General features: G+C 44.1%; 1 protein-coding gene across 1 annotated transcript in view; it reads left to right on the forward strand.

Annotated features, from left to right (window-relative positions):
- The first annotated feature begins 1544 nt into the window (after positions 1-1544).
- The window catches only part of LOC146205683 (uncharacterized), a 53312-nt gene continuing 33408 nt past the window's right edge, over positions 1545-21448 (forward strand). The window contains exons 1-3 of the mRNA XM_084590346.1: positions 1545-2032; positions 3285-3426; positions 18228-18380. Coding sequence (XP_084446472.1) covers positions 1965-2032; positions 3285-3426; positions 18228-18380 — 363 coding nt within the window. The 5' untranslated portion in view covers positions 1545-1964. The remainder of the gene's footprint in view (positions 2033-3284; positions 3427-18227; positions 18381-21448) is intronic.

The raw sequence follows: 21448 nt of genomic DNA on the forward strand, positions 1-21448 counted from the left end.
TTTTTGTACAATGGTGCATTGTACTTAATGTATTTATGCCATGAGAGACGCCGTACGGAGCGGCCGCCGCGGCCAGGATTCGATCCCGCATCCTTGGGCACATATAGTCGAGCGCCCTAACCACTGCCCCATCACGGCGGGGCACTTAATGTATTTGTAAAGGTTTCCGAAGGTTGTAAATAAACGTTAGAATAACCTTGACTTAGCCTCACTAAACACTAAAGAAATAGTTTTAATATGGATAATCTTCATCGCAAGAGCAGTAGGCACATGCAGCTTGACACTTTGAAAGCACCAATGATGAGGGCAGCATCTGAGTTCTACAATGCCACAGCCAATTTATGTTGTTCGCCTCAGCGAAGATATTGAGATGCACAACACGACCTAAGGCGAGCGAAAAAAAAAATCCAAAGAACTGCATATGCTTACTGTAAGAACAGTGGGATACGCTTTATAGCTGGGACTAATGCTTGAAATATATTTTCTGCGTTGTTTTATCGTTGTAATTAACGTATTATATATTAACATATAATACACAACATTAAAACAAATGGTTAGTACGAGTAGTAAAATATGTTATATTATATACAACATATAGAATGGAAAGCATCAATATTTACTATGAATGTTAGACTAATCTTTGTGACACAACATATAAAAGTATTTGTTAATTTCAGCATTAAAATAACTTCAATCCAAAGTGAAAGGTTCGGTGCCACGCAGCTGTTCAACTTGAAGATGTTTATAGGAGATGCGGCCTAAATGTCTGATAGATCTTTTGCCAAAACGTACTGGAGACATCTCGTGGTCGTCATGCCACAATGTCCAAGTACCTTTATCGTCAAGATATGCGCCCAAAAGCTAGACGAAATATTTGCTGCTTTCGATTGCATGGTAACGTGCGCGCTCGCTCGCACGCAAGAGAAAACAAAAACTCAAAAGGCCCTGTTCGCACAGAGATTAAAAAACAAAACAGAAGACTTTCGGTTGGTATTGGCGTTCTAGTGGTTGTTCTAGGGTTCGAGATGGTCGATCTTGATGCTGTCATGATGTAAAAAAAAAAATGAAAAAAAAAAATAAATAAAAAAATAAAATAATAAAGTTAAATGAATAGTTGCGTTTTTTTTTTTTAAGTTTATCCCTGCGACGTAATATAACGAATGTCATAGCTGAGCCTGCGTCAGATTATTAATTACCAACTGCGCGCCATTAGCACAAAGTTCGAGGATCGGGAGCAGAAAGGAGGAAGTAGAGAAAAAAAAGGGGCGCTCTTTTCCAAGCAATTTTATTTTTTCCCTGTGCCTATCGATCTCGTTGCCGGAAGCAAACCGCAGTATAGAGTTCTCTTGCAAGCGCACATTAATGAATGCACTGCAAAATAAGACGTCGAAACTTCAAAGATTTAACAACTAGCGTGGTGTCTAGGGAAAAATGCATGCCGGTTTTGGGGAAGAGCTTTGAGACGGCCCGGGCTGCCTAGCATCATGAAAAACAGGTCTGGTAGGTCTGGCAACCACGCCCTCGGCTGGGAAGACAACGCCACAACGGCGTCCAAAATGTCGATATTTCTTTTACTTCGAAAACGCTTTAGAACAAAGGACACACATTTATAAGTGCCTCCGATCGTAGGTATTGTGTCACTGCATTAAAGGGCAACTTGTATTTGCCTTAAAGAACGCAGATCACTACTGGAACCACTCATTTAACCCGGCAAAAACACTAAGACTGCTCCCAGGGCGCGAAATCCAGAGGGCGCTAGCACAAATAAACTGTGGCACATGGGTAAAGTCGGTGCTCTTTTAATGTAAATTATTTACGTTTTTTAGCACCTCTTGGTGGTATAATTGTTTCATGCTGTACATGAGCAACCACTTAAGGCATAGTAAGCAGTTCCTGAACGGTTACTTTACGTTTTCAGTTGATAGTTGCCCATTATAGTGGCTGTGCGCTTACCATTCGTTGCTATGTCGGAGCCGAAAATATCCCCGAGTGATCCGTTGAAGCTTTGGTACAGCATAAAGGGCGATGTCAGGTGAGTGTGTGGTGGGTTTAGTGACTTGCTTTTGTTCTGTTTGCAATACCCAAGTGTCTTTTCATGTTGTTTTTCGCACTAGTTTTACTTTTGGGCAATGGCTGTTTTTAGAAAAAAAAAAAATTATGTATGTACACTGTAGGGTAATCTGGGTTTCACATTTTTCGCAGCTTTGTCTCTGAGCTTGTATGCAGTTTTGTCTGTAAACTGCATTCCTAGCTTTTGAAAGCGCTCCTTAGCATTCTATGCCGTAGCGTTGTAACCTCGGCGCTACGGTAGAATGTGAAAGCTAATTCAGCGTCGTTTATCTCGAGGCCTGTGTGTACCAGATTTAAGAAACGAACGGAAATCGCATGCAGTTGTTAATTCTTTGATCTGTTGCATGGCAAAATGTGAAAAATGAGGCGATTTTCTTGGTGATTACTTTTCAGCATTGATGTCAAAATTTTGTACTACTTGACGCATTGCAACGGCTGAAATTAATTCATAGGCGCACTGTTAACATCAGTGGACTCTTGGTAATAACATTTCGTTAACTGAAAATGTCACCAGGCGCTCGACATCAGCATGAGCTCCAAGAACTTGAATGATTGAGTTATTGCCTTCGTTATTAGCGCTCGTCGAATTTAACAGTGATCATGTGCTTGGCGCAGGTACTACATTCTGAAAATATTGTAGGTTGAGAGGTTGAGTGCCTACCTGTTTTAGCTCAATTTTTTTTTCAACCTGCCCTGTAAAACGTGTATGCATCACTTTTCAGCATAAATTTTGCAGTTTCTTTAGTAAGGAACCATGGTGCAGTTATCACTGCTCTACTTGCATGTTTGTGCTTAGACAGAAAGGTACAGGGGACCTGTGAGCATGAAATATGTTTAAGAGGGTAATAGCTGTGATTAACATCTGCCTGCCTGTGTGCTGCCATGAGATAAGTGCAATTTTCTTAGTGCATTGGTGAATTTATTGATGCTGCAAAGACCTGAAAATGCTGTAGAGCCTAATATTGTAGCCGTATGGCCGTGCTTTTGTGGATGCTAATTGCCCTCATTCATTGTGCCTGTTACACAAATTACAACCATCCTGAAGTGCCCCATGTGGTTTGTCTCATGTATGCCACATGCAAAGGGGTTTTTATGCTTTATTTAAATTGGGCTTGTATAGGTTTTGGTAAGAAGTTTTGAAATCTATGAATGAATTTGATTAGAAGTGTTAAACTGATAATGCCTTTTTGTTACTACTTTGCTTTTTATTTCAGGACAGCAAAGAGTGTTGCCTTGGAGTCATTGACACTGCAGTCTGTAGACCATTCGGTTTACGTCATGTTGCAGATGAATTGTGACTTCATCAAGAAGTTTGAATTTCTGAACATTTCAGAAATCATAGTCACAAATCTGCGTGTGAGTAACTACACTTTATTTTATCATGGTGTTGATATCATGTTATATGGGCTTTTGTTGAGGATTACCTGTAGTCTTCCCAAGTAATATTAAGGGTCATTAAAAACTTCAGTTAAAAGAAATGTTAAAGTAAGTACAGAAAAGAAGAAAGGCTATTGGTTTTGTGAAGCCGGGATTCATATGGGGGGAGGTTACTGATGGTGATGTCATTCTAAAGTGCTATATCTCTGTCAGTCTTATTGTCAGAATCAAAATAATGAATGGCTGTTTTGTATGTCTATTTGGGAAGATTGTGACTACAATATGTATATGCATCATGACTGCTTCTTTAAGTAACTTGTATTTAATGTTGATGACAGGTTCTCTCTTTATTTAAAAAGTTTTGATGAAGGCAAAATGCAGGATGCCTGTGTACTGTGCGATGTCAGTGCATGTTGAAGAGAGGTGGTCAAGATTATCCCAGAGCCTTCCACTACAGTACCCCTGATTATTACCTTGGGATGTTAAACTTCATATTTCGTAGCTTTTCTTTATATATATCTTAGCATATTGTAGCTATTTGTGCTACATAAACACAGCATTTATGTCCTGCTGCATGGGTCTGGGAGAATTTTTTTTTTATACATTGCTTGGTGCACAGTCGGAATACGAGAAGAGCTACCAAGCATCCACACAGTGTTATTTTTGAATGACCCTTTGAGCAGACCAGTAAACTAGTTGATTTGGTTTATGGGGTTCAACGTCTCAAAGCGACCCAGGCTATGAAAGACGCCGTAGTGGAGGACTCCAAAAATTTCGACCACCTGGATTTCTTTAATGTGCACTGACATCGTACAGCACACTATCGCCACTCCGCTTCGTCTCTATCGAAACGCAGCTGTCGTGGCTGGGATTCGATCCTGCGTCCTTGGGCACAGTAGTCGAGTGCCCTAACCACTGCACCACCACAGCAGGGCAGACCAGTAAACTTTGAAAGTATTCAGTGCGTTATTTGGCATTTTATGACTATGCCCAAGCTAATAAGCTTAGCTTGCTAAATCTGCTTGATTTATGGTTATAGAGGGAATGTAAAATAGTGTTTTCTTGATTTAGTTGGTTGTTGGCTGAGGACTACTTTATATTGACTTGTTTCTGGTGGGCTTTATGGGGTCCTAAAACTCCCTTTTTGAGACAGGGTATGTCACAGCCATTGTAAGCTCCCCCCCCTAAAAAATCTGATTTCTTTCTCTTATCAGTGAAGGGGATGCTGGTACCAAACTTTGTCATTGCATGAAAATGGCAAAAATGCTGTACTCTGACAAAATTATTACAACCTATAGGAACTGGAGCTGATGTAGCATGGTTGCGGACTGTAAACGGATGGAAAAGTCTTAGGCCATTCATTTTTAGTATGCTAGATGAAATGGGGATGATAGCAGCCATTGGAATCTAGTCCTCTTTTTTTTTTTATATGTACCTGCTTTCTTGTCTGTTAGAAAACAAATATGGTGTAAGTACGTCTTAATGTTCTGTCCTGGTGATTCAGTAAGCACTGGAGCCAGCATTATCCAAAATGAATGCAGTGAACTACGAACAAAGACAAAAGGAAAGAAACATGAAGGACTCGCCCATATGACTGCATCCTGAGAGAACATAATTACAGGTGTGCAAACAGTACCGCTTTGAATCCGGTTGAATATGCGCAGTGTACCTAAAGAACTAATTGAATACTAGTCAAATGTTTTTATTTGTATAGTTAAACCTAGTAAAATCCAGAAGGGATTACAATGTAGTTTGATATATTGATAATTCAGTGTGTAAAAAATGGCAGTAGGTAAGCTTATTCATAAGCTGTTAGGAAGAAGGTGTTAAAACCATTCTAGTTCTGCATTTCCTACAGCTATGTGCTACTCGCCAGTGTGTTAGGAGTGTACCACTTGCAAGTCATTCTTGTGTCTCACCTGCTTCATATTGACACTGTAGCGTATGGTTCTTTGGAACTAGCCACTCCTGTTTTAAGGCATATAATTCTATTAGCAGCACACTGTAAGTAGAATAACTTGATGTTAAAATTTAAGCGCAGTTAGTGTTCTCAAGACATTTGGTAGTGAACCATGCTTGACTAGGGCTGCCTCTAAGCTTTAGTTAGGTTAGCTGTACCGCATGTCAGCGATGTATTGTGGAAAATGACTACACGAGATTGACGGCCACCTTCAAGCACACCTCCTTTTGCCCCTTAAAGGCCCACTGTCCACCCTCCGGTCAAAAATATTTTCTTCCCTGGTGACTGTGAGACTTTGCCCCAGAACGCAAGGCCGCAAAATGTTTTCGAAAAGAGTAACTAATAACGCAGTTACAACCACCGCAATCACCCAATTCTGTCGTGTTGCTCTCCTCCCGTTCCCTCGCAAAGGTTTTTCACTTTCCTGCCCGGTCGTCTAGCCTCCGCAAGTCAAATTCCCTTTCCTCCTCCACGTTTGGTGGGAGGTGTGGCTTGGCACTCTGTGTGCGGGGAAAAAAAGGGGGGGGGGGGGGGGGGGTGAGGGAGCGCGTGCTGCTGGATTCAGTCCGGCCGTGGCGAGGGAAAAGCGCGCAGCGAGCAGTAGACACCCATCCTTCCTCCTCAGACAGCGAGATGGACCAATGGACGTCGTTTGGAACGGGGAAGCTGGCTTTCCGAAGGAGAACATGAAAGAGCTTTGATTTGCATTTTCGTTGCCTTGCAGCGCGCGTGCCACCGTAGCATTTTGCATAGACTATCTCCAGTACCTGATCGGAACACTGGGCTCCTTTGCTTAAAAGGTCATACCCTGGACAGTGGCCCGTTAAAGGGCCACTGTCCAGGGTATGACCTTTTAAGCAAAGGAGCCCAATGCTTCGATCAGGTACCGGAGATAGTCTATGCAAAATGCTGCAGCGATACGCATGCCACAAAGCAGCAAAAATACAAATCAAAGCTCTGTCATCGTCTCCTTCTAGAAACCAGCTTCCCCGTTATCTACGCTGCCCCGTTGGGTCGCTAGACTGACGTCAGAACGACCACATCCATTTGTCTGTCTCACTGACTGACGGGTGAAGGATGGGCGTGCACGACTAATTGTGTTTGCCGCTTGCGGCGCGCTTTTTCTTGCCATGGCCAGACTGAATGCAGCGGCGCGCGCTCCTTCGCCTGTTTTTTTGCGCACGCAGAGTACAATGCCCCTCCTCCTGCCAAACGCGGAGGAAAAAGGGGAATTTGGCTTGCGGAGGCTAGACGACCGGGCAGGAAAGTGAAATGCCTTTGCGAGGGAACAGGAGGTGAGAAACACGACAGAATTGGGTGATTGCGGGGACTATAACTGCATTATTAATTACTCTTTTCAAAACATTTTGCGGCCTTGCGTTCTGGGGCGAAGTCTCACATTCACCGAGTAAGAAAATATTGTTACGTGGTGGCATGACAAGCGATGGAACACGGCGACACAACAGAAACAGAACGACGTGATGACATGACGATGAAATATGCTTTAATGGCCAGCGGGCCTGGCGCGAGCGCTCTACTCCGCACCACTGCCCGCTTCGTCATCTTTGTAGCATTACTCGGGGCCACCGAGCGATCGTCCCGACCGATTGCTAGAAGTCCAATGCATGAAGCGACAATGAACACAGACACACGATTAGGACATAAAACGCTGGGCACCACAATGAATGGGAAGATGCGATGAATGCTTGCCCCGGAGCATCAGGTCCAGCCTTCATCGTTTGCCGAAGGCCAAGGCTCATGGACACGCCGAACGGCTTGGGCGGGGCGGTGCTGTCTTCGTTCTAGTGGTCGTGAGGTCGCTTCGTCGTGGGGTCGGTCGGGTCGGTTTTGGGCTCTTCCTGGTCGTCGTGTGTTGTGGTCAGGGCTGGAGACGGGGCTGGGGTGAGCGGCTGGTAGGGTCTGTCACAAAGGGCTGGGGTAAAGCTGGGCGGCGATCTCCACGGGCTCTCGGCCGATGGACCCGGCGTACGGTTGGCTTCGACGGGGCACAGCGAGGATGGGGATGAACCGCACCTCCAACCAAATGTTACGTGGTGGTATGACAAGCGATGGAACACGGCGACACAACAGAAACAGAACGACGTGATGACATGACGACGAAATATGCTTTAATGGCCAGCGGGCCTGGCGCGAGCGCTCCGCCCGCACCTTTGCCCGCTTCGTCATCTTCGTAGCAATATTTTCAACCGGAGGGTGGACAGTGGCCCTTTAACATGTTCAGTGTGGCGTGGTTCAGATCGTTTAATCGTGCTGTGTAGTCACAAATACTGCGCTACTAGTGGAAGCAGCGGAAACAAATTTTTTGTGAAGTCTCTTCACTGGTGGGTCGTGTCATTTATTCATGCCCTGAGACCATGAATACTGGTTCACACGTTGAAGTAATGGGGCAGGATTTATTGCTAGGTCTAAGACTGAAGACCGCACACTAAAGCCTGCCCCATTTCTTCATTTTGTGACCAGGTAGCTTTGGCCACAGAGCATGAATCAGTTACATGACCCACTGTTGACCTACGTCACAGTGAACACGTTAAAATAGTTTAGCAGTGCTAATACTGCCAGCAGGTGTCTAAGGCTGTAGAGTAGGCCCATCTCCACACGCGGAAAGAGATCGAAAAGCACTGTTAGTAGAAGTGCCACGTACAGGGCCACAGTGCATAGTTTGCTATATCTAATGACTGGCTAAATTTATGTTCAGTATAGGGGGTGGCATCCGTATATTTTTATAGGGAATTTTCAAGGGAATACTCTGTCCGTCTTTTGTAACCAATAATTCTAAATATCCAGCTTTAATATGTCTATTCTCGATTGTGTCTCCTGCTTGTGTGAATATTTGTACAAAAAGAGCAGTCACGTGAAACGTTGCAGCATCAGCGCTGGTGCTGTGTTATACTGTATACCTGTTTGGAACTCGAAGTGTGACTGTGAACTGTGTGACTGTCATGTTGCATGTAAAGGAAACTTACCTTTTGTTACTGATGACGATAGAAAAGAAACTGGTGGCAGCTATGTATCGGCCATGGCCACTGCGAGTAAGCATCGGGATGGTAGGATTTGCTGAACTTTTCTGAGTTGTGTCGTGCTGTCCAGTCTTATATGAATGCTACCATATGAATGAACCGCATTGCTGCACTGAACCCTTGATTGTGCGCTTACTTACGCATAGTCTTCATGGGCCCTATTTTTGAAACAGTCATTGAAAACTACAGTCGGCTCTTTTTGAACTGTGTGCCATTTTCAATACGTATTCGAAAAGTTGAGAACATATTCAGTTTGTTCCGAATAATATTGAAAATGTGGTCCATTCGATAAGAGTATTTTCAATTTGCTGTTTGAAATATTTAGATATTCGCAAGCCCTTACACATGGGATAATTGCATTTTCTGTGCTGCTCTTTTTTTCTGCCATGCGTACAGCTTCTGGTGAGCCTTTAGAGCATTAGAATTTTTAGTGCCAGGTGCCCTTGTCACATTCTTTGCCAGCTCATTCCAAATGTTGTGCCTTTGTATTTTCAGTTCATTTCGAGCCTCAGCTTCTAGCTAATATCTTTCGGCTAATGCCTTTGGCTTTTATGAGCCATTTCTCACATGCAATGTGTCATGTGCTATCGAAGAACCTTGTCATTCTTCCCTATTGCTTCGTATCCCCCATTTGAGCTCGGGCTTGGCCTTGATTTGGCTTGTGCACATTCCACCTTTCCGTTCTCTCTTGTGCCTTACTGTATGGGTGCAGTTTTTATACTGTGCATTTTTAACACCAAGGACATGGGAAGCTTCGGTTGAACCTTGCTACAACGAAACTGACGGGGTGCACAAAAAATTTTGTTGAGGCGTAATCAGCCCAAAAACACTCTCAGATTGGTTTACAGAGTCCAAACACATCATTTATTTACAAAGAAGCCGGTCAGCTGCTTCTGCTTCTTTCTTTTTTCTGTCATGAACGCTACGGTGTGATTTTCGCGCTCAGTGGGCAGTTGCATTGCAGCATCACCGTCATGGGCGCCAATAAAACTGCGAGTCACATCACATGAGTCACATTTAGTGCAGATTGTGGTGTTACAAGATGTGGATTGATCCCAGCTCTGGCTCAGAAGCAAATGAGAGCTTCCACCAGCACCTTGTTCCAAGACAGACAGCCCAATTGTCATCACCACCAAATGGCGGCGGCCTTTTATGTGTGTGTGAATGAGCGGGCTAGTAGGAGCACATATTGATTCCAGTGAAAGTTTTAGTGAAACAAAGCAGCATAGACCTTCAGAAGTGCACAGATGGGTGGTGATATGCTTATTTTATTGTCAGATGCATTTTTAAAGCCAGCTTCACCAAGTAAATATTTCGTTGAAATGGTAACACGCTCCAAAAAAGATTCGTTGTGCTGAGAAATTTGTTTCATAACTTTGTGGCGAGCTGGCGGGTATTGGAAATATTTCTTTGAAGCGGCATTTGTTGTAGTGTGTCGACTATGTTCAGCTGCTGAATTGGTTTAGATAGAATGCCTTAATGAGTTCAGCAGTTGAATGGCTTCACACGTGCTTCACTGTACTTCACATTGTAGGAGGATGTGCGACATTGTTAGACATAAGTGACTTTTCAAATTGCCAGTATTGAGCTAAGTGGTGACAAGCACCTGTGGCAAAAATGATGACAGGTGCCTGTCATTACAGTGCAGAAAACGGAGCAGATGGGATGGTACTGTTGCATGCAGCCGAAATGCTCCCTCTTTTTTTTTCTTTTTATCTGGCATTTCGTGTCTATCTTTGCCAGTTACCTGCCTTACAAACTGCTGGAAGCTCATCTACTTATAGTCAAGAGATATCTGAGTATTGAAGTATTGAAGGTCTTTCATATCTTGAAATTATGCTTTTGCTTTGAAACATAACAAAGGTGCTTCAAACTGATTTTTTGTTTGCTTTACCTGAAGTGCTGCTGGCCACTTTCACCACTTTCTTTGATGAAAGTAGCTGCTGGTGTAAACCATGTACAAACTATGAAAGAAGGTGTATATCATAGAGATTTGAACTTCTCACGTTAGAATTACATTTACACTCGTGTGAATTGCAAGGTGCATTAGGGTTGTGAATGTGGCCAATTTCTTAAAATCTGTCATATTCATGTTAGTGTCCCAACTGTAATACTGTTACTGCACCTTTCTTTTCCTTATGATTTGTATCACTGACAAAGGCACGTCTTGTTTTGTGTTATAACACAAACATAACATCTACACATCTACAAAGGTGTGATTTGACACTGGTGCCTCAGTCTATGGTACCAATCCAGACTCAAAGTTTATACAGTGCACACAGGCTATACTGCAGTCCCCTAGTTTCCAGAATTACACAGCAATGTGTAAACATCAGTTTTATCTTTGAAATATGTAGGCTTAGACTGGCGGATTGTTTCAGGGAGCGCATTTTTGGGCACTACATGGGCATGTGCTGTCCTTGTCCAACCTGCCGCATGTTTGCAGACTGTTGCCCCCCATGTACGTGCAGCATCTGAGAGGTGTTTCAAAGCATTTGGTGACGTCTTGATGCCATGTCTCACACCTGGTGGTGAGAGATCGTTGCACGAGGTCTACAGCTTTTGCTATAACAAGTGTGTGCGGTTTGTAGCACTCATCAATGCGGTCCGCTCGAAAGTTCAGAAAGTGCTACTACTGTGCAACTTGTCTCAGTTAGTGTTCTTTTTGTTTGCATGGTTACTGGTGCCAGCCCTGTTCATTGAAGTTGGTTTGGCTAGTGAGTTGTTTTTCATGAAATGTAGATGCCACATTATAGCAGTGCCACGAGCATGTCTAAGATCAATGCATGAGGTACAGTATTTTGCCCCATTGCATAAAGGGTTTTCCAGCACATTTAAGCATTGTTGGAAGAGTTTTCTGTAAGAATGTACCTTAGGGGCACTGTTACATGCATGTTTCCACTATAACAGGGTAGATGAGCTGCTCAGTGTCGTTACATGAGGTTTCTGGTGCCAGCAGTACACAGTGATAATGGGAGGTAGCTACTTTCCACACTACAGTGGAATGCTTGCATGATCATGCCAAATCAGTTTACATGAGGCGTTGAGGATATAAATGACTGTTTCTTCAAACTAGGGTTGCCTATTTAAATACGAGGTGCTATTTTTTAGTAACTTTCGCTGAGTTTCACTGTAACGGGTAAATTGCAAGCACAGATTTGTGCCCCGCCGGGGTGGTGCAGTGGTTACGGCGCTCGACTACTCTGCCCAAGGATGCGGGATCTTGGCGGCCACTTTTCGATGGAGGGGAAAAGCAAGGCACTCGTGTACTGTACGATGTCAGTGCATGTCAAAGAACCCCAGGTGGTCGAAATTTCCGGAGTCCTCCACTATGGCGTCTCTCATAGCCTGATTTGCTTTGGGACGCTAAACTTCACAAACCAAACCAAGCACAGATTTGTGCGTGACTGTGTCTGTATTGGCCTTATTACGGCGTGCGTGCCTGGGGGTGTGGTACTTTATTATCCATGGAGAGCAAGGGGTGAAAAAGTGGTTTCATTTTAAATTATTTTATTCTGATTTTTTAATTTTTTTCTTGCTTGATTTATGCTGCATACCATGGCTTGATGAAGTCATTCACTAGGGGGAATGTAAGGATATGATCAATTGGATTAATTGTAGCAGGCTTTCATTGATACCTGCCTTCCATCAACTAATAATAACCAATATGCTGAGAGGGCAAGGTGCAGTTACTTGCTGCATGGAAAGGGGATTTCAATTGTCATACTTTCGACCTGTGTTTACAGTTTGAAACTTAAATAATATTTGAAGTAGAATGTAGCTAATAAAGTTGAGTAAAATGAAAGATGAAGAGGCAGAATTTTCTCAATTAAGCTCCAGCGACCACAGTTGACATATTTAATTTTTTTTTATGCCGGTGGTTTGTCGCGCGATAGCCTTTTTTTGTGGTGGAAGGCCACCATGTGACAATTGCTGGGTCTCGTTTATTAATAATGCGTGAAATGAAAAATTGAAAATTGCACTTCTGTTTCTGTTCTTTTCCTGTGGTACAAGAAACTTTATCATCGATGTTATAGGTTTGAAATCTATCCAAACTGAGCTGTCTGGCTGCCGCTTTGCTTTCATACTGGATAGTTAAAATGCCGACAGATGGTTGCACAAGGCCTGTAGCTTGTGCTGTAATAAGAGTGTTTTTGTTGCGGCTCGTAGCATTCATTAATGCGGCCTGCTCGAAATTTCAGAAAGGGCTACTGTTGCGCAACTTGTCTCAGCTAGTGTCCTTTTGTTTGCATGGCTTCTGGTGCCTTTAGAGAGTTGGGAAAAAGAGACTGATGCATGCAAGGCTCCCACTATTGATAAACACGCTAGTTTATTGTTAAGTTTAAAACAAGTGCAATTCTACCAAGGCTCAGTCCAGCACCTGGTCTTCGCAGCGCCACTATATTTGTTGGATGAATTGAGGTGCCCCTGTAGGTCGTGAAAATGGCTCATGGGATTTTCGGCTTTGCTAGCACTGAATGTAATTGTGAGCAAAAGCCATGGCTAGTTTCTTCAGTTACGACAAAAACAGTAGTAATTCTTGGCTCTTAGACTGGCTGAAAGAAATCGAATGTTGCCTGCATTATCATTCCCAATATACTTGAGTTCTTGTATTATTTGTGGATCAAATTGTTTTGGCGCCACATCTGAATGCTTATGTGTGTTTTAAAACCAAGGTGCATACAAGTTTATTAGAAGAACTGAGAGGCCATTTATTTTCCTCGTTAAAAATAAATCTTATATGTGCTCTTTTTTTTGGTGTTGCAAAAGCATTTGGCATGGCCTGCCACATTACTCAGTGAAATTTATATTTTAGGTTTTCAGGGTCCTTTCTTTCTTTCGACTTGCAAAACAATTTTAGGAATTGTTTACAGCTCATCTTCATTTTAAATGTTCATAATTCTAGAGTTTCCTCAAGGCTGGTGTTCCACAAGGTTCCATACTCTTTCTTGCTTTTTAATGTGTGCATATGTGGCACGTGTAGTGCCCTATCCTTTTGCAAACTGTTTCAGTATGCAGATGATACTGTTGTTGTAGCTACTCATGTAAAGTTCTCGAACACATTTATAGTGCTTCAGCAGGCAATAGTAAAGTTGATGGCGTTTCGATGCAAACCCGATTGGCGTTAATCATTCCAAATCAAAACTTGTTTGTTTTTGCAGCCCGCTGAAGAAGGTCACATTTTCTCGCTTAACTTTTTTCTCGATGCATAAATTGTTCTTGCCTTCATATCAGTTCTTCCGACTTGATAAAGTATTTAGGCACATGGTTTGATTCTGATCTTCTTTGGTCCACTCACTCTTCCTACATCTGTGCCAAAATAATAATGCTGTCTGTTGCAACTTGTTACTTTTTTTCACCCTTGTCTTTCAGGAAACTGTTGGTCTATTCCTTAATATTGTTACGGGGCGGCAGACCGATGAACACAGGAGAACAGAGGAAAGATGGTCGATGACTGCGAGATGATTTAATGAAACACAGCGGGTCTAGTACGAGCGCTCCTGCCCACGCCACTGCCCGTTTCTTCCTCGTCCGTAACATTACCCGGGGCCATCGAGTGATCATCCCAGTTGTGGATGAGGAAGTTTGTCTATGTCGATGAGATCCATGGCATGACTATGGGCGTTACTGGATGGAGAACAGGAAGAAAACAACGGCTTGCTGCCATGATGATTCTCCGATGAATCCTGGTCCAGGATGCTTTTTGGCCACAGGTCGCCAAGAGCCGATAGCCAAAGCCAGATATGCACCGCATAGCATGGGCAGAGGGATTTTCTTATATGTGGTGTTGCCTTGGGTTGGTGGGTTCTTCTGGTCAGCGTCTTGGCAGTGGGGTCATCATGTCAATCGGGCCTCTCAATAGTGTCCTGTGGTCGTGTGGGTGGCGTCTTTGGTCGGTAGAATCATTTGGTTTCTCCTTTGCTGTGTCTTGTGGTTGGGGCGGGGGACAGGGCAGAAGAGTGGCAAGGTCGCGTTGCGTCCGGCAGGCTGGGGACAGCCAAACGATGTGCTCCATGGAACCCGCTGCGGATGGTGCAAGCAGACACAGGGCGCTGAAGCTGCGGGCCAGGATGACGAGTGATGATGACATACTCCGCACCTTCAACCAAAGTGTTACGGGGTGGCAAACTGATGAATACATGAAAAGAGAGAAAACTTTCGTTGGGCCTAGTTGGTTCATGATTTTCTACGGAACTGAAGAGCGCAAACAAAAGACAATCCACAGAGAAGAAGAAGAGAACACAAGGACAGGCGCTAACTAACAACTACTTTATTCTTCATGGCAACAACGCATATATAGAGCTGAGACCACACTTGTGCAAGCAGACAAGGATCTGGCAAGTCATTTGATCCAAGTTAATAACGTCGTGCACACAGGAACTTATATTCGGCTTCGTACAAAGAGATAGAAGTATCGCTAATACAGTTATCACCTTTTTTCTTGATATGAAAGGCTTCAAGTGCCAACCGCGCTTGTTCATCTTTGCTTCTGCCAAGATTCGTCGTCTCATCAAATCGCGGTGCACACTTGCAATCAAGAATATGGGACACAAGATGAACACCTTCGTCATCTTTCTTAACATAGCGCCTGTCCTTGTGTTCTCTTCTCTGTGGATTGTCTTCTGTTTGCGCTCTTCAGTTCTGTAAAGAGAAGATGGTCGATGACTGTGAGATATTTAATGAAACGCGGCGGGCCTAGCGAGAGCGCTCCTGCCCACACCACTGCCTGCTTCTTCCTTGTTCGTAACAATATACACTATACTCCTATACGAAACTGAAAGTTTTGTGCACTCTTCTGGTATCTGGTATCGACATGTTCTTTAAAATGCATGTTGAAAAGTGTTGTCTATGATGTATGTGCTCTGCCAAATGTTCACCTTGTTCAGTGGCTAAGAATGCCTTATCTCCAGTTGTGTTTTATGGAAACGTTTGTGCTCGGATATTTCCGGCGCTAAACATTTAAAATTAACTGCTGTGAATTGTCGACCTCTGTCGTACACCTGCGTTTTATTGCGAAAGCAATACTACGACAGCCAAAGCGAGACCTCGTGTGGCCGCAGCTACGCCGTGAACAGGCGCCATGAAGAGGCGTGAAGAGCCATATATACGGTCTCTTCATAAAAAATCAGCCTGCCATGATATTTGAATTCACGTTACCCATATGCCACGGGCAGGAGCTGCCAACTTGGGTCGCTCCTTTCATATGGGAGGGCGATATCAGAATCAGCCTGCCAGAACCGTTTGCATTCTCGTAACCCCTACGACACGCAGGCATGTTCGTACGGCTTGGTTGAAGCATGACTTTATATGTGGGCTGGTTGCTTACGCTCTCGCATTATATCCTTAAAGGATGGGCTTGAGTGTCCCCAATAATATAGCACCCTACACTGATAGGGCATGATAGGGGAATAATGTAGCAGGCAAAAGAAGCTTCTGCTGTTGCTTTAGCAATTCAACTAGAGTTAACCAGAGCTAAGCCACAACTAACTTTTTTCATTCCTCATACATGTACCAAGTTTGGTACATATGCCTGATGCTATTTTGGGAATGTTCTGGGAATGACAAATCCGGTCGGCTTCACCAGGATGCAGACTGTCTGTCTCGTTATCCCGTCGATCCCCCTTCCTCTACTGACCATGAGTCGGACCCCTGTGTCTTTTCTATATCGGACTTTTCCCACATAGCCGACGAACAGCGGTTGGACCCAACCCTCAGTTCTCTTATCGACTGCCTCTGCACACACAGCCGTGACTCTTCCCTCGCCCTGTTCTTCCTTCATGGGAATACGCTATACCGCCGCAACATGCGACCTGATGGCGCTGAGCACTTGCTGGTCGTTCCCCAACACCTACGCTCTGCCGTTCTCGAACAAATGCACGACGCCCCTACAGCTGGTCATCTTGGCCTCTCACGCACATACGACCGCGTGCGCCGGCGTTTCTTCTGGCCTGGACTCTACCACTCTGTCCAGCGTTATGTAGCCGCTTGCGACCTCTGTCAACGCCGGAAGAAACCCCCTGTGCTACCACCTGGACACCTGCAGCCGATTGCTATCCCGACTGAGCCATTTTCTCGTGTTGGCCTTGACCTCCTCGGGCCCTTCCCCGAGTCCTTGTCAGGAAACAAATGGATCGCTGTGGCCACCGATTATGCCACGCGGTACGTGATCACTCGCGCCATTCCAACCAGCTGCGCCACAGACGTTGCTGACTTCCTTTTGCACGACGTTATACTTCACCATGGTGCTCCCCGTCAACTACTTACCGACCGTGGCCGCTGTTTCCTTTCCCGAGTTGTTGAGGAAATACTTCGTTCTTGCTCCGGTCGGCACAAGTTCACCACTGCGTATCACCCTCAGACGAACGGCCTTACGGAGCGTCTTAACCGCACACTCACCGACATGCTTGCAATGTACGTATCCGACAGTCATCGCGACTGGGATATTAGTCTGCCATTTGTCACCTTTGCATATAACTCTTCACGTCATGACACTGCTGGGTACTCTCCATTCTATCTTCTCTTTGGAAGAGACCCCTTACTGCCTTTCGACACTTTGCTTCCCGCTGCTGGCCCCGTCACAACCTATGCCCGCGATACCATCGCCCGAGCCGACGCTGCTCGCCAGATTGCTCGTCACAATCTCACCATCTCTCAAGAAGCTCAAAAACGCCGCTACGACGCTCACCACCGCGATGTGCACTATCCTCCCAGATCTCTGGTGTTGCTCTGGCTTCCATGCCGTCGTGTGGGGTTGTATCAAAAACTTCTGCCCCACTACACAGGTCCTTACCGTGTACTACGCCCAGTGACCGACGTGACCTATGAGATTTCACCGCTCCACCCAAAGGCACATACTGCTACACCCACTTCCGAAATCGTACATGTCGCCCGCCTAAAGCCATATTACTCCCCCTCCACATCGCACGCCTAATACGCACCGGGACGTTGCCTTTTGCCGAGGGGGGGTGGGGGTAGCGTTACCTGGAAACGCGGGGACCAAAGTGATGTGCTCACTGACGAAGACGACGACCGAGGAACGCGGGCACGACAAAGCATTGAAAAAGAGGACGATGCTGACAGAGTGAGCACTGCACGGCTACTGAAGTCTCAGCGTCAAGTTCAGCCCATCGCAGTGCTGTTACATTAAGTACATCCCTGTAACAATATGTTTAATGCTCTCCCCTCGTAACTTTGTTCCTGAACGTTCAGTTAAATTTACAAAAGCCTTAAACATTATACATTTTCTGGTTATGGGCTGTGTTTGCTGTCATTGTAAATCTTCACTGTGGTTTATTATTTGTGATGGACCTTGCACTTCACTGTTTGTACATTGAATTGCCAATTTTAATTATTTTTCTTTCCTCTACAGCAGTCTTAGTTTGTGGCCAAGTCTTGCTGTTGACTGTCAGGTTTTGTGTGACAAGCCACTCTCATGACTTAGGCAAACCTTGTTGGTGGTACTGAACTTGTACAGATTTATAAATAAATAGTTATAATTATTATTATAAAATCTGCCTTTGTCAGTTGATGGCAGCAGCTGGAAAAGATTGAAAAGATTGAATTTTGATAATGGTAAAAATGTGGAAAAAGTTGCCTTCTGTATGAAAGCTATAATAAATTATGCAGCACCTGTGCAGTCATGGGTATTATCGTGGAATATTCTGTAGTAGACATCCTTATCTGTACCCTGTGAATTTTTCATGCAGCTTGCATGGATCAGTGACATATGAGGGAAATCTTGTAGCTGTTGAAGCATTCTGTTTTGCAATTGTTTTTTTCAGAATGGCATGAGTTTGATGGAAATCTCAGATTGCTTGAGAATCCTTGCAAAGTATGCCAAAGAGATGTTGAAGCCTACAAAAGAACGTTACAAGCACTGGAACAAGATCCCCTTTATGAAGGCAGGTGCTCCGCAGAAGTGGACAAGGATGGATGTAAGTTCGGTTTATTGATGAGAAAGGCGGTATGTGTATCAGTGATATGTTCAGGTCTCCAAATGATAGCCTTGCTTTTGCTGTTAGCCTAGATATTTGCATTGTTTGCTTAAGAATACATGTAGGGAGAAAAATGGAAATTTTTGTCTTGCAATTTTGGCTTCTGTTTGTTTAAGCCAACCTTTTTCATGCCTAGCAATACCAGGGTAGAATATTTATTTTATTTATTTATTTATTACATACTGCAGGCCGTGACGCCTAAGAAGGAGTGGATTAAAAACAAATTATTACAAGTGAGCAGTAATACCAAAATGCGAACAAAACTAAGCACAAGCAGCACGAAATGAAAATGATAATGGCAGAGCATGAAAAATGTTAAACATGGTCATTTATCAGGTCAAGAGACTGTAGGCAGGCGGCTGGCAAGCTGTTCCAATCACTGATGGTCTGCGAAAAGAAAGTGTTGAAATAAGCTAGCCTTAGCAAAGTGCGGGGTCAGAGAAAGGGGGTGGGAGTGTTGGGTTTGTCTGGTGTTCGATAGTATAGGGTATGGTGAACAATTTATTCCATGTGTATGGCTAAATAATAGATATAAAAATTACAATCAAAGAAATTTTTTCTCGGGGACTGAAGGGTAGGTATTGAATTAGATTACATTAGTGCAGAGACAGAGACAGTTTGACTGTACTGTGAAAACATGAATCAGACAGCTTTCCTTTGGACTCGTTCTAGTGCGTTTATGTTGGTGATAGTATATAAGTCCCATACAAGACAGACATACTCGAATTGAGTCCTTATAAAGGTTTCATATGCTAATCTTTTAACTTAGAGGGGTGCGTCTTTTAGCTTATGGTGCAACAAGTAAAGTTTTCGAAAGGCAGATGAGCAAGTGATAGAGATGTGTATGTTCCAGCTTAAGTTAATGTCACACCAAGATATTTATATTCGTTAACTTCAGCAATCCGTCTTTTTCACAAAATGTGGTGCCCTCTGGGAGTAGTTGAAAATTCGTCTGCTACAGGCTGAAAACGTCCTTATCGGACGCAGCCACCTGCAAAATGGTGATATGTGTTCTTGACAGCTACCGCCATCTGTCACGTACGCCTGTCGCGAATATGAACTGAGCATGGCCCCCGAGGTCAGCTTCAACTGCGCAGATCGCGGAGGCCAAGAGCTGCGCATACGTAGCGGGGGCTGGTAGTTTGTTTTAAACCAGGGGAGAGACACGCATGCGCATAGCAGCCTTGTGAAAAAAGAGTAAAAAAAAGGAGCATTTTAGTGGATTAAGTTTTCTTGTAATACGTAGTAAGACTGTCTTTTCAGAGTTTAGTTTCATACCCCTTGTTCAACACCATGTGCGGATATTGTTAAGGGTCCTGTTTAGTACTGCCGGATCGTCACCTTATCGGATCTCACTAAACATAATGCAGTCATTTGCATACATGCAGATCTGCACAGGCTCATTAACTACATCGACAATATTGTTACAATATATAAAAAATAGCAGCGGCCCAAGGACATTGCCCTGAGGGACACCAGATGTGACCGGAAGAGCACAAGAATCTTCTCCGTTAATTGTAACATATTGTTTGCGTTGCATTAAATACATCTATACTCAGGCAACAAGAAAATCAGGCAATCCTATAATTTGAAGTTTCTCAATTAGTTTGTTATGCGGTAGTAGGTCGAACGACTTGCTGTAATTCAAGAAAATTAAGTCTACCTGGCTGGTCCTATCCACGACGGAAGCAAGCAAGTGAAATAAGGTGACTAACTGCGTAATCGTAGAAAACCCTTTCCTCAAGCCATGCTGGTGCTACGATAAAATGATATTATCTTGAAGAAATTTTGAAATGAGGTTAGCTACGATATGCTCGATTAATTCACAAGAAGGACATAATATAGATATGTGGCAGTAGGTAGAAAAAAGAAGTGGGTCACCCCTCTTTGGGACAAGCACCACACGTGCAGTCTTTAGTCATCAGGTATGGATGAAGTTCTAATGGAAGCTCGAAATATTAAAATGAGAAACTTGCACAGTGTTTCAGCAAAACGGCGAAGGAATGCGCCTGGTATACCATCAGGTCCCAGAGAAGATTTAACATTTAGTCTAAGCAGCATGTTCAATACCCCTTCATGCAAAATCAAATCAGTAACATTGAGGAATAGTGAGGGGAAAGTTGAAAATGAAGGTCCAGCGGGCACAGAGAAAACACTGAAAATATTGAGGCGAAAGCCTTTAATGCATCATCGTCAGCAGGAGCTGTCGGCAGAGGCTGTTGGCAGAGGGTGTCGCACTTTCGTGGGAGATAGTTAAAAATAAATAAATGGGGCTGAAACGTGGACGCTAACCAAGAGAGTTCTACTTAAGTTGAGGACAACCTAGAGGGCTATGGAACGAAAAATGCTAGGGGTAACATTAAGAGATAGGAAGCGTGCAGAGTGGGTCAGAGAAATAACTCACGTTACCGACATACTAGTGAAAATTAAGAAGAAGAAATGGGCATGGGCAGGACATGTAGTGCGAAGAGAGGATAATCGATGGTCGCTTAGGGTAACAAACTGGATTCCAAGGGAAGGAAAGCGTAGCAGGGGGCGGCAGAAAGTTAGGTGGGCGGATGAGGTTAAGAAGTTCACAGGGGTCAAGTGGATGCAGCTAGCACAGAACCGGGTTAAGTGGAGAAATATGGGAGAGGCCTTCGCCTTACAGTGGGTATAGTCAGGCTGAATATGATGATGATGATGAAATAAATAAACCTTGTCTCCACCGGGAATCGAATCTCCATCCCTTGGATCCCCAGCTGAGCGCTTTACCAATTGTGCCACGCCCCGGACCGTGAAACGTTCATCATAATTCCCCCCTTGTCTACCGTGAGGATAGTGGATTCTGTGAGTGACAGATATTGTGCCTTTAACACGAGCGCAAACGGAGGCGCGCATGAAGCAGTGGCCATGGCGGCGAAATCAAAACAGCAAGAAAAAAAAAATGACGCAGCGATCACGCCAGCCAATGAGAGACTCGAAACGGTGTGCTTGAAAAGCGCTCCGGCTAATCAGAGACTGTCAAC

This window comes from Amblyomma maculatum, chromosome 1 (genome assembly GCF_055883805.1).
Source record: "Amblyomma maculatum isolate TAMU_Amacu chromosome 1, ASM5588380v1, whole genome shotgun sequence".
NCBI lineage: Eukaryota > Metazoa > Arthropoda > Arachnida > Ixodida > Ixodidae > Amblyomma > Amblyomma maculatum.